The sequence below is a fragment of the Penaeus chinensis genome, chromosome 5, assembly GCF_019202785.1.
Source record: "Penaeus chinensis breed Huanghai No. 1 chromosome 5, ASM1920278v2, whole genome shotgun sequence".
Classification (NCBI taxonomy): domain Eukaryota; kingdom Metazoa; phylum Arthropoda; class Malacostraca; order Decapoda; family Penaeidae; genus Penaeus; species Penaeus chinensis.
The window spans coordinates 20,979,896-20,992,224 of NC_061823.1; the positions used below are offsets into that span (position 1 = coordinate 20,979,896).

Genomic DNA, 12,329 nt, shown 5'->3' on the forward strand with positions numbered 1-12,329 from the left:
ATGCAGGGCGCCGGGGATTTCCCTCAAGGAGCCGCGCCCGCCCCTTAGACCGGCCGTCTGGGCAGAAGTACGCGACGGAGCAAGAACTCCTTGAGGATGAGACCCAGCGTCCTGAAGGGGCTTCTGAAGGGCGGGTGTTGGGGACGGAGATGCAGGGAGGGGGATGCGCCACCAGACGACCTGTCCGACGGAGGCCTATTTTTTGCCACCGACACGTGGGGGTCGAGTCGGGGGGTTTCAGGACTCACAGCGAGTAACCAGGACTCATTGACAACACCCGAGGACCGAGCGAATCCTGCTGGGGATGGGTATAGTGTCAAACGCAAGTGAATGACCCTTTTCGTTGGTTACAATCATGCGCCTGAACTGCACTCGCCATAATCATTCAGACAGACTATCATTATGTTTTGCTACTTGTGAAGCGGCAGAGGGAAAACTAAAAGCTACTGATTGTGGTAAAAAGTAAAAAACACTCGACATAATAACTGAAGGGATAGGTTATTATAATCTCCACTGCCTAAATTTCTGAAAGAAAAGTAAAATGACGTGTTCTACAGTCGCAACCTAAACAAAAAGGAGGAACAACAGCAGGTATCTCTTTGCTTAAGGTACTTCTCTACTACAACTAATAGAAAATGTATTGTTGAAACTGCAAAACTTATTACAATGTGTATCATACAATAGTATCAGCTTCTGAATGCAAAAGCCATCTAGAATCCAGTTTCATGACCCTTTAAAAGTAAAATGATTAAATACAACTATGAATGCTAGAATGCTTAATTCATGATTAGGAATACACGTATCACATGGTTCATTGTGCATGTATTGTTATTTTGTAATTAATGCCCATATACTTTAATGTTTCATATAACATAGTTGATTTATATCATAGCTTAAAGCAATCTTCCAAATCATTCCTTAGCAGTATCCTGAGTTTCCAGTTCAGAACTAAGCATAAATAAACTTTATATCAATAATAAATCTGAAAAGTAGAATTGCTAATATAAGTAAGTAGTATATCTCCAACGTCAATGACAGAAATTGTCCATTACAATAGAGAACCTAAAGAATCTACTTCTTGAAGCTTTTACGGGTCATCCCAACAGGAGACCATTCTTATAAGAAATATAAATGAACATCGTAAGGCCCGTCGGAACCCACCTGTAGCGGCGTGTCGGGATCGAGCTCGAACTTGGGCATCTTCTCCGACCAGGGCGTGAAGCGGAGGTTTTCCTTCTCAATGTAGTAGTCAAAGACGGTGCCTGAAGACGGGAACTTGACCGTCTTGAACTCCAGCTGGAACCACTTGCTGAACTCAACACGATAATCGATGTTCTGGGCAGAGGACATGCTTGTTAATCATGGACATTGTCGAGACAGGCCTCAGAGTGATCGTCATTTTTCCTAAACACCAAATGCCAGGGTTTGATTGCATAAATATTAGCTTTTTCTATCATGAAAATGAACCAAGCAACTGTGCCTTAGGAGTTCCCTCCCTTCCCGGGCGCTACTCACTCCGTCCTGGTAGAGCGCCGACCCGAAGGCCCACACGGCGAGGTGCATGATCTCGGGCTTGGGCGTGATCCTCTTGAAGCGGAGGAGGGGATAGCCATGTGAGATTTCTAGGTCAGCTACTGTGTACTCGAATGGCCAAAAGGATTAACATATCTTATTAGTGCGACTATTGGACAGAGATGTACCTTTTTCTCGAGTAAATTGTGTGAGCTCAAAACAAATATCACTGTAATCCCATATTCAGGCGTCTTAATCATTTACAGTCGATTTCATTATCCTTTTTTCTAGAAAAAAACGATATCGCAAGTTTTATCAAAGCTCAGTAACCCATCAAAAAAGACAAAAGAAACCCTCCAAAGAATCCTCAAGCCACAGCCCGAGGACGTGGCAACAAAGGCCGAAGGGCACGCACGGGTTCCACCCCAGGTCGCCCTGGTTCAGGTAGATGATGCCGGCGCGCGACACGGTGGCCGGGGTGGCCGTGCGCAGGTGGCTGATCTCGAACAGGAGGCGCATCTGCGGCGTCAGCGAAATGCGCTCGTTGCTGGCCAGCGTCAGGATCTGGAGGGAGAGCCAAGAAAGAAGAAAAAAGTTGATAAAAGTTTAGATTACGAAGTCATATTAATAGGGAGCTTCTTTTTTTTTTTTTGGTAAAAGAAAAAAAGAATGTATATGTTTGCCTACCTTGTTGTCGTCCATGAGCGTGTTGAGGGACTCGATCCACATGGGGTCGATGTCGCCGTCCAGGATGATCCACTTGGGAGCATCGCCAGCCATGTTGGCTTGGTCGCGCATCAGGTTAGAGAAGAGGCCTGGGGTGGGTGGAGGAGGAAATTATGAAAATTATAAGTTATAATAGAAATTAAAATTCTAATGATGTAACTACCGGTAAGAATAATGATGACACTGCTGATAATAACATTAATGTTATTGCTATAATAAGTATGATTCAGGTAAGAAAAGTATATTGATAAAGATAATCATGTTTGTAACAAAAAATATCTGAAAAATAATTATATCGGTGCTCATTACCCCTAGGAGCGCCCCTCACCGTCCTTCCACTCCCTGGTAGCGGGGTTGATGTAGCCGAAGAGCTCGTCCGTCGTCACGGCCTTCGGGTTCAGGTCGTAGCACACGGGCTTCTTCTTCATGTTCTGCGTCGTCCTGAAGAGCATGCGCCACACCTGCGTCTTGCCCGTGCCCGTCTGCCCGATGATGAACACGCTGTGACGCACCTCCATGAGCTCCTTCAGCTGCACAACCTATGGGGAAGGCAGGAGCGAGTGGAGTTAGTCGAGTGGAGGCGCAAGATCCGTCCATGTGGAGGACCACACGGACGGATCGAAGGAAAATGTGTGCTGCTCTACGGTAGGTTTTAAAGAGGGGAGGCAGGTCCTCGTACTGAATTCCTGTTCTCATTGAAACCGCCACTTAGAGGGAATCCCACTGCCATGAAGCCCCTCACCTTGAGGATGAAGCTGTCCGCCGCCTGCTTGACGGCCTTCTCGAAGTCGAGGTCCTTCTTACAGGGAACGTCCAGGGCGGGGAAGAGGTCCCCGATGAGGCCCATGAACACGGGCACGTCGTCCGTCACGATTTTTTACATTGTAGTCCCTGAGGGCACGCATCAGCACCTGGTCCTCAGGGCGCTCAGGGTCGTCACGCTGAGAGGAAAGAGCACAGCTTTAAAAGAAACAGATGATCAGATCAGAGCTATGTAGAATACTGGACATAATGTTTAATGATAGTTTACAATTCGATCAACAATGAACCTTTAGAGATCCGGCAACCACAAGTAAACTCTTGATCGCTCTTAGACCCCAGTCATAGTGGCTCTGTTTGGATAGTAACTCGCGGCAAAGGCGGTAGAGAGTGATGAGCTTCCGCGCGAGGACCTTCGCCTCGATAAAGCCTTCCGCCACCAGCATGATCTCGTAGATGAGCTCCAGATCAGGCACCACCATCACGCATGGCCTGCAGACCAGGTATATTGGTATTTGATACTTTTGTCAGGTTGTGTATCATTTTCAATCTCTAAATTTGTCTTATTATAACTGTCTGTATTACTGTCTATACCTACACTGAACTTATGCATCAAAGTTAAATTTCGCTTTCACGCAGACACATAACGCCATCGTACCTGAAGAGAACCTTGAGGTTCTCCGGGAGTTCCGTCCTTCCGGCGTAACCTGGGTTCATGGTGATGAAGATGCCGATCGAAGGAGTCAGTCGGATCGGCTCTCCCATGAAGTCGAAATTCCTCTTTTTGTTCCTGATGGCATCCTGGACAATGTAGTAAAATCATATGCATTTCATCAGATGATTTTTTCCTCAGAATAAATTAATTTATTTTACATACATATATAAAGTGAAATAAAAAGTAAGGAAACAGAAAAATATGTTATCCAGAGACATCTGCATACAAATCAACTATCGTCTTACCTGCACACTCTTTACCTGGACAGCCACAACAGAGAGAACTTCCACGGAGATCCTGTTGAACTCGTCGTAGCAGCCCCAGGCGCCGGTCTGCGCCAGGCCCTTGCAGATGTTGCCGCAAGACTGAAAATATGTATATGGTAGGAAAAAATCATTCCAGTTCTGTGTTACCTTTTTTCTCAAATGACAAATAATGGCAAGTACACCCCCCCCCCCCCCCACATACACGCACACGCACACGCGCGCGCGCAAGTGCAACCCAGTGCCAGTCCCAAGCCCGGATAAAACGGGAAGGATTGCGGCAGGCGTAAAACGAGTCAAGACATGATGCGGATCATTTCGCTGTGACGACCCCTGAAGGAAGAAGCCGAAGCATATGTGTGTGTGTATGTATGTATGTATGTATATGTATATATACATATATATGTATATGTATATATACATATATATGTATATGTATACATTATATATACACAAACATACATTTATATATGTATATGTATACATTATATATACACAAACATACATTTATATATATATATATATATATATATATATATATATGTATACATACTTATATGTATGTATACATATACATATATATGTATACATATACATATATATGTATACATATACATATATATGTATACATATACATATATATGTATACATATATATATATATATATATATATATATATATATATATTTATATATATATCATATATATCTATCATCCGCCAGCCACTTCGCTTCGCTTCAACTATAGACAGACTACTAATTTCTTGTATGTTATCACCATACCTAGTCTTAGGCCTTCACTTTCCTCTATTTCCCATGACCATGTCCATTAGCAGGATGCTATTAGGCCTGTCTCTCCGTACCACACACCCCAGAAAAGCTAATTTTCTGATATGCAGGGTGTTAAGCAATCTGTCGGTGTTCTTGATTCTGTTCAGAACTTCATCACTAATAATTTTCTCTGTTCAATTTATTAATGAGTAATCGTCTATAGCACCATAATTCAAAACTGTGTTTTTTTTTTCAACATTCACAACCATAAGATTCAGGATTCTTAACTTAGATTTAAGGTTAATGTTCCTGTCTTTCCAAATGTTGGTCAGAATTATTGTGGCGTTTTTGGTTATTGCAGTTCTTCGTTTGATCTCAGGTGTGTCATCATGTGTTGGTGAAAAGGGCTCCAAGGCAAATGAACTGTTTATCTTCAATAGCCTCTCAGTTGATTGTGATGTGTGTCACGCCATTGTCATCTGTCGATGTACGTCTTTGGATCTTCATTATCTTTGTCTTTTTGGCAGTAAGATACAAACCAGCTTGTTTATTTTTTTTTAATTTTGTCCACTAGTTCTTCTAATACTTTCATGCTACTGGCAATAAGGATTACATCGCTGGCGTATCTTAGGTTGGTAATCTGATGCCCATTTACTGTTACATTTAGTTCAAAATTCTGTAGAACGTCCCTTATGATGGATAAATATTGAAAATATGGGGTGAAGTATGCAGTCCTGTCTTACACCTCGCCAAGTTTCGAGCTATTCGGTTAGTCCATATATTGCTTTTCGATGGTCGGATACTACTATAAGTACACCATTGTAGTGCATCTCCTTTCTTTGAGACAGGAATAAAAATTGAATTTACCCAGTCATCGGGCCGTTGTTGTTCATTCCAAATCTCTGAGCAGTCACTTCGTCAGTTCCCTCGCTTTTTTCGTTTTTCACTTCCTTAATGGCCTTTTTAACCTCATTTAGTAGTGGAGGTGTTTTGTTTTTTTATCTATTTATTTTTGCAATGTTGCTGTGGGTTGGTTTAAGTTGTGTGTTTTTCTCAGAAAGTTGGAGTAATATTCTTTCCACCTCTCTGACTTTATCGCCATCACATAGCAATGTTTCATCTTCGTTCTCAACGGTATCACTTATAGGCTTGAATTTCTTTGTGTGATTTTTCATACCTTGGTAAAGGTCTTTATACACACACACACACACACACACACACACACACACACACACACACACACACACACACACACACACACATACATACATATTTTTATTCACATACATATATACAGACACATATATACACGAACACGCACACACACAAGCCCAAAAAAACACACATACATACATATATGTATATATTTCACTGTATGCAGTTATTGGAATAGGAAATATATTAGTCATTCGGTATCAGCCCTACTGTGCGAGGCTCACCTTGTAGTCCATCTGTTCGGAGCAGTTGAAGACGTAGACCATCATGCCGAGGGCGCGGCCGAGGTCCTTCGTCGTCTCGGTCTTGCCCGTTCCCGCAGGCCCCGAGGGAGCGCCGCCCATCACCAGGTGCAGCGACTGACGAGACACGAGAAAAGGTGAGCTTCGGGAGCGGTGAGGCAAGAAATCGGAATGGACGCTGGAGTAGCTGTTCATCTGACAGGGGGAGAAAGGAGGGGAGAGGGAGACAGACAGAGGGAGAGTAAAAGGAAGATGGAGAGAGAAAAAAAGAGAGAGAGAGAGAGAGAGAGTACCCACATAATACGTGAATCACCTGCGTGAGGGTGATGTAGCAGCGGTCCGTGAGCGGCGTGATCACGAGGCGCGGCGTGTTGCCCAGGTACTCGTGGTCGTACTTCATGCGGGCGTTGCAGATGTCCATGAAGCAGTCGGCCTCCTCCTCGTCCCACCTGTCGTTTGAAAGACAAAAATCTAGGCTTATTTTTTGTAAAGTCGAGAATTTCCCAATTAATGTTCATCCCATAAGGTCTTTTCTGATGTGCTATTGTAGTAGCATGACCCCGCAACCTGAAGCTCAGCATACTTCCCCAGGTTGGGCATGCCCAGGTCCGCCGCCTTGTCCACACTCATTGGACAGCGGGCTCCCCTCGTTCCCTGCGCGCTTACACAGCGCTCGGACTTAAGCCGCAGGCAGCTAGCGAGATCACTCAAACATCTTGACTCGTGAGCTGGCCTCTCTAGGCCAACAGCTAAGCCAGGGAGGCCCCTTAATTCTCAGACGGCCTCCCCGATTGAGAGGGGAGAGCAGGCTGATACAGCCGTATCAGCTGCTGCCCCCACAAACAAGCGTCCGAGGCCAGAGACCGACTCTGATGAAGAGTCGGGACCCCCTAAATGCTTCGCCCAATTCAAAGTGCCAGCTAAACCCGAAGGCTTCGACAATGCCTACCAATTGGTCAGGGCATTGGAGTTGCATCGGAAAATCCGGCTGTCGATCCGGGTCGCCCGAGATCAGGGCATGATCATAATGCCCAAAGATCAAGCTACCCTGAATTTCCTCCGAGAAACAAAGGAGCTAGCCGATGGGAGGAAAGTGAGTCTTTCCCCACTAAGTCCCAAGGAAAAGAGAACCAAGATGGTGCTATTTGGCTTCTCAGTCTTGTACGATATGGAGCTGATCGCTTCACACCCACAGGTCGTGCAGGCTTCCCGAATGTCAAAGGGGAAGACTCCAACCAGGCAAGTCCCCAACCACTACCCTTGATCTGGGTAACTGGGGCACCTACAACCTTCAAACGTATGTGCCAGAACCACTTCGGTGTTTCAAGTGCCAGAAATACGATCACCACCAGGCTAATTGTACAGCCAAACCTAAATGTGGTGTCTGTAGCAAGGCACACAACTCAGAGGTATGCCTCAAGGCATACAAAGAGGAAAAGAGGGACACAACAGCCAAATGTCCCAACTGTGCCAAGAAGCATCACGCCTGGAGCCTGACTTGCTCTGTCAGGAAAGAGGCGGCCCTCAGGCGACAAGAGGTTGCTCACAAGCGACTAGACTTTGTTCCTGCCCCCCCCCCCCCCCAGGCACCCACGTCTGGGAGAGGAACAAAAGCAAAAAGGCTTCCCGACCTCCTAAGAGGAAAGAATCCGCCCCCCAGCCGACACCGGATGTCTCTAACAAAAAGGAGTTTCCGACAATGCCAAAGGTGCAGAAAAAGAACCTAAAGAAAAAAGGTTCTAAGAGCATCAAAAAAACCTCCCCAACAGATGATCATCTCCTCTTTGACGAGGACGGTATGACTGTCTCAGCAGTAGCAACATCCCTGGGGAGGTCGAGCGAGGGGGCTGAGAAGGCAGTTTCGGTTGCCATGACGGCAATGACCAAGACTGTCGCAGCCCTGAAGGGAAGAAAGCTGGATAGAGCAAAACCAGCCCCACCCTCACCCCAGGACGAGACTCCCCTCCCCACTCCAAACCAGGCCATGCCTTCACAGACAGAGCCAAAACAGGCTGAATCTGTGCAGCCAGAGCCAGATCACGCTGACCTTGCCCAGGCAAGGCCAGCCAAGAAAAAGCCTGAGAGAAAAGCCAAACCAACCAAAGTCAGAGCTACCAAAGGCTCTTCACCTCCCAGTGGACCCAAGGATAGCCTGACAACAGACGAGGAGCCCTCAACCAGCGAGGACCTCGCAATGAAGCTGTCAGACTCCGACGATGTCTCTGAGTTTAACTATCACTGGGTAACATCATGACACACCATCTAAGCATCCTACAGTGGAACATCAATAGCTTCTCTGCAAAGAACGCTTTTCTCCAAGCAGTAGTGCGATCATGGAACATTGACATTATCACGCTCCAGGAAACATTAACCGTGTCTTCACACTGCCACGGACACCTGGAAAGAGAGCAACAATCCCCTGCTCCGCAATAGCCGATGCATCGCACTGTGGAGACGATGTTGAATCCCTTGCCGTCGAGGTTCACCTGGCCGGGGGGCCCTCAAACTGTACAACGTGTACAGCCGGCCAGGCTGTAGAAGCTTAGACATCAGCCAGGTCTGTGCTTCTGCTCTACACGATCGAGTGATCATAGTGGGTGACTTCAATGCACACCACCCCATCCTGGCTCCTTGCCAGGCACCGGATGCGGCCGGCTATCACATAGCCGACGTGCTAGAGACATTCCCTGAGATCGCTCTTCTCAACACCCAAGAGCCAACGCATGTCAGAGGAGGGGTCCTAGACCTCACCCTGGCCACTGCAATTCTGGTGGGGAGGATTGGCTGGCGTGTCGATGAGACCGTCATAAGGGACCATTACAGCACTATAACTACCCTCATGGATGCTGGCCCAGCCGAAATCCTAAGACCTAATCCATAGAAAACAGACAAGGCTAATTGGCAGGCGTTTCAAAATGCCTTGGCCCTCTGTCTGAGATGCAATGATCCCCCACAAAGCGAAAATGTGCCAAACGCCATTAATGAAGCAGCCTCACAGACCATACCCAAAACTCGGCCTGGGTCCAGAAATCACAAAGACGCCTGGAACTTCAATGACGAGATCAGGGAGGTCAACCACAGGGTGAACATGTGCCGAAAACTATTCCGAAGGCAAAGAACCCCTGACAACTTAACCCTCCTAAGGGAGGCAGTCACGGATGCCAAGGAAACTGCCAACAGAGTCAGGCAGAAAAAGTGGCTCCAATGGTGTGAGTCCTTCGACCACCAAACCACCCTTTCAGAGCTGTGGCAACGGGTCAAGCGAGCTACCAGCCTCTCAGCCCCGAGGTGCACCCATCACGACCCCCAAGCAGAGGCTAACAGACTGGCGCACAAGTTCTCTGCGAGAACGAGCAGCAACAGTCTGCCAGCTGAGCTGAGGGCAAGACAAGAGTGTCAACAGCCAGACAGACACGCTCAGATCAGAGAAAGGGCAGCCGAACGCGATAACTCAGACGTTATCTTTTCTCTGAGGGAACCAAGGAAAGCCTATAAAACCAGTTCCAACACAGCCCCAGGCTCTGATGGGATCTCTTACCCCATTATCTTCCACCTAGGACTAGCAGGTGAGCGTGCACTCTTGCAACTCATCAACAAGTCCTGGGAAACTTCCACTCTACCCCAGAGTTGGAAGAGGGCTACCATAGTTCCCGTCCCAAAACGAAAGGAGCCGGGGAAGTACTGCCCTATCTCTATGCTCAGCTGCCTGGCCAAGACGGCTGAGAGGATGGTACTAAACCGGCTCCAATGGAAAATGGGTCCCCCGCATGAACACCTCCACAGGTTCACAAGGGGCGTGGGGACAGCACACAGCATAGCCACGCTCTTAAGCGCAATCAGCAAGGGCCCAGCTGTGGTGGTATTCCTTGACCTGGAGAAGGCTTTTGAACTGGGAAGTCCACTAGCCATTCAGGAAAGCCTGATCCAGAAGGGAATCAGAGGAAAGCTCTTGGCTTGGATAGGTGACTACTTCAGGAAAAGGAATGCCAATGTTAAATTCCAGGGTCACCTATCGCAGCACATGACGCTCGAAAATGGAACGCCACAGGGTGGGGTTCTCAGTCCAGCCCTATTTAACACTTTAATGTCCTGCATCCTCAACATAAATATCCCAGTGGGCAGAGAATTCGAGGCACAAGACTGAAAATCCAGGGAGTGGAATTAGAATGGGTCCAGGACTACCTATACCTTGAAGTAAGGATAAACCGGACCCTCTCCTTCCAGAAGGAGGTCAAGTACCTGGTTGACCGAACCAAAGCAAGACTGTCTGTCATGAGAGCAATGACTGGGTGACGCATAGGGGCCAGACACAAAGTACTAAGATCATTCTATGTACATGCTGTCCGGCCCATTGTGGACTATGCCTCAGTCGCTCTAATTGCCGCAAAGAAAAACCACACAGACAAATTAGAGACAGTCCAAAATGAAGCCGCCAGGATCATTCTGGGTGTCCCGAGGTGGACGAAGGTCCTCAACCTCCTGATGGAGGCAAACCTTCTCCCCCTGGACTCACGAATCAATTTAATGGCAACACAAATATGTCAAAGGTCATCCAGGCTCCCAGGAACACAAGCCTAAGACAAAAAATAGTCAGACGCCTCGGACAACGAGCTCTTTGCAAACAACTCCTGGCTGTCTCACACAGCCAAGGTGTTGATACGCCATCAGCTCAAAGAACAGCTTCTTGCTAAGGGCATGGACTCCCCCCACCCCGACTTTGCCGAAGCCCCGCCGTGGGCACTGAGCCTGATAGAGTTCAACATAATGAGCCTGTCAATGAAAGAGAGCCTATACCCCATGCCTAGCCTAAAGGCAGAAGCCCACAGGGTCATTGCAGCCATCACTCCTCCGGGTAGTAGAACATACTACACAGATGGATCGGTCGATCCCTTGAGCCATACTGCAGGCGCAGGCTTTGCAGCAAGGGACGCCAAGCGATCCTTGAGGGTAACAGACAACGCCTCCTCGCTACAGGCAGAGGCAGTTGCAATCATGGGAGCCCTAGGCCACGTGTCCCTAAGGGAAGGACACGTGGTCATACACACAGACTCCAGGGCAGCCATTGACTGTCTTCAGCACAGCTCACCCACAGACAACATCTACCTACTGACCACGATTCTCACAATGTCACAGAGAATTCTAGCTCAGGGTAGAAGAATTATCATCAACTGGGTCCTAAGCCACATCGGCATCAGAGGGAACGAGCTTGCTGACAGACTAGCCGTCGCTGGCAGGGGTATGCCCCAAAATCCCATGACGATAAAACCGAGCCGAAAATTACTTAAGAAGTGTGCCTTGGTCGGTCGTACCTTCCTACGGCAGCTCCACAGAGAGGAAACGAGAACCTCCCCCTCGGCCAGCTGGTACTCAGACGCCACAGGCTATGAACCACTAGCACTCTCTGAAGTAAGCAACAGAGGTACCGAAGTCATTCTTCACAGAATGCGCCTAGGTTACCACTGTGCATGGCAAATTATCGAAACAATCGAACGCGATGAAAGGTGAAGACTCCAACTTCAGCCTCTATCACCCAGCCAAACCTGTGGGCACTCACACCCACACAGTCACTCCCTAAAGAGATAAGACACCAGACTAACATAGTAGATGCAACATACCCATCTACTATACTATAGTATAGTATATTTTCTCTTGCAGTGCCGTGCGTCCCTCCAAGGGCGAGGGAGTGACTCACCTGTGGCGCAGCTGCGACTGCCACGCGAACTCCGCCGCCGACTCCACCTTGCCGCTGATGAGCCTCCCGACCACGTCTCGCACGTGGACGTCGATGATGCAGATGGTCATGATTTTCTGACGCTGCTGCTGCGTCAGCTCCCCCAGCAGGAGGGAGATAAGCGCGATCAATTGTTGCACCTAATAACAAAAGAAACGTTAGAATGCAGAGTTCACTTTACGTTACCAACTATAAGGTTAGAAATAATCATCATCCCATCATTTCCCCTTTTATGCATGTCATACCTGCTTTCGATAATAGTCTCTCAGTGCGTTTTCGGAGCCTTCTTCGAGACGCGCAAACGCTGCAGTGGCTTCGACTGTCCAGAAGATCTGTGTTCCTGTGAGGGCGACCTGCATGCCATGGGTAAAGTTGAAGAGATTAGTCAGAATATAG

The 12,329-nt window shown here is 47.6% G+C and overlaps 1 protein-coding gene across 1 annotated transcript in view; it reads right to left on the reverse strand.

Annotated features, from left to right (window-relative positions):
* Nucleotides 1–44: 44 nt before the first annotated feature.
* The window catches only part of LOC125025525 (dynein beta chain, ciliary-like), a 13,070-nt gene continuing 785 nt past the window's right edge, over nt 45–12,329 (reverse strand). Inside the window, 16 exon segments of the mRNA XM_047613544.1 lie at nt 45–295; nt 847–853; nt 1,162–1,335; nt 1,516–1,641; nt 1,924–2,076; nt 2,200–2,327; nt 2,567–2,777; nt 2,981–3,116; nt 3,118–3,179; nt 3,288–3,489; nt 3,656–3,798; nt 3,958–4,077; nt 6,185–6,319; nt 6,516–6,651; nt 11,895–12,073; nt 12,179–12,286. Coding sequence (XP_047469500.1) covers nt 45–295; nt 847–853; nt 1,162–1,335; nt 1,516–1,641; nt 1,924–2,076; nt 2,200–2,327; nt 2,567–2,777; nt 2,981–3,116; nt 3,118–3,179; nt 3,288–3,489; nt 3,656–3,798; nt 3,958–4,077; nt 6,185–6,319; nt 6,516–6,651; nt 11,895–12,073; nt 12,179–12,286 — 2,271 coding nt within the window.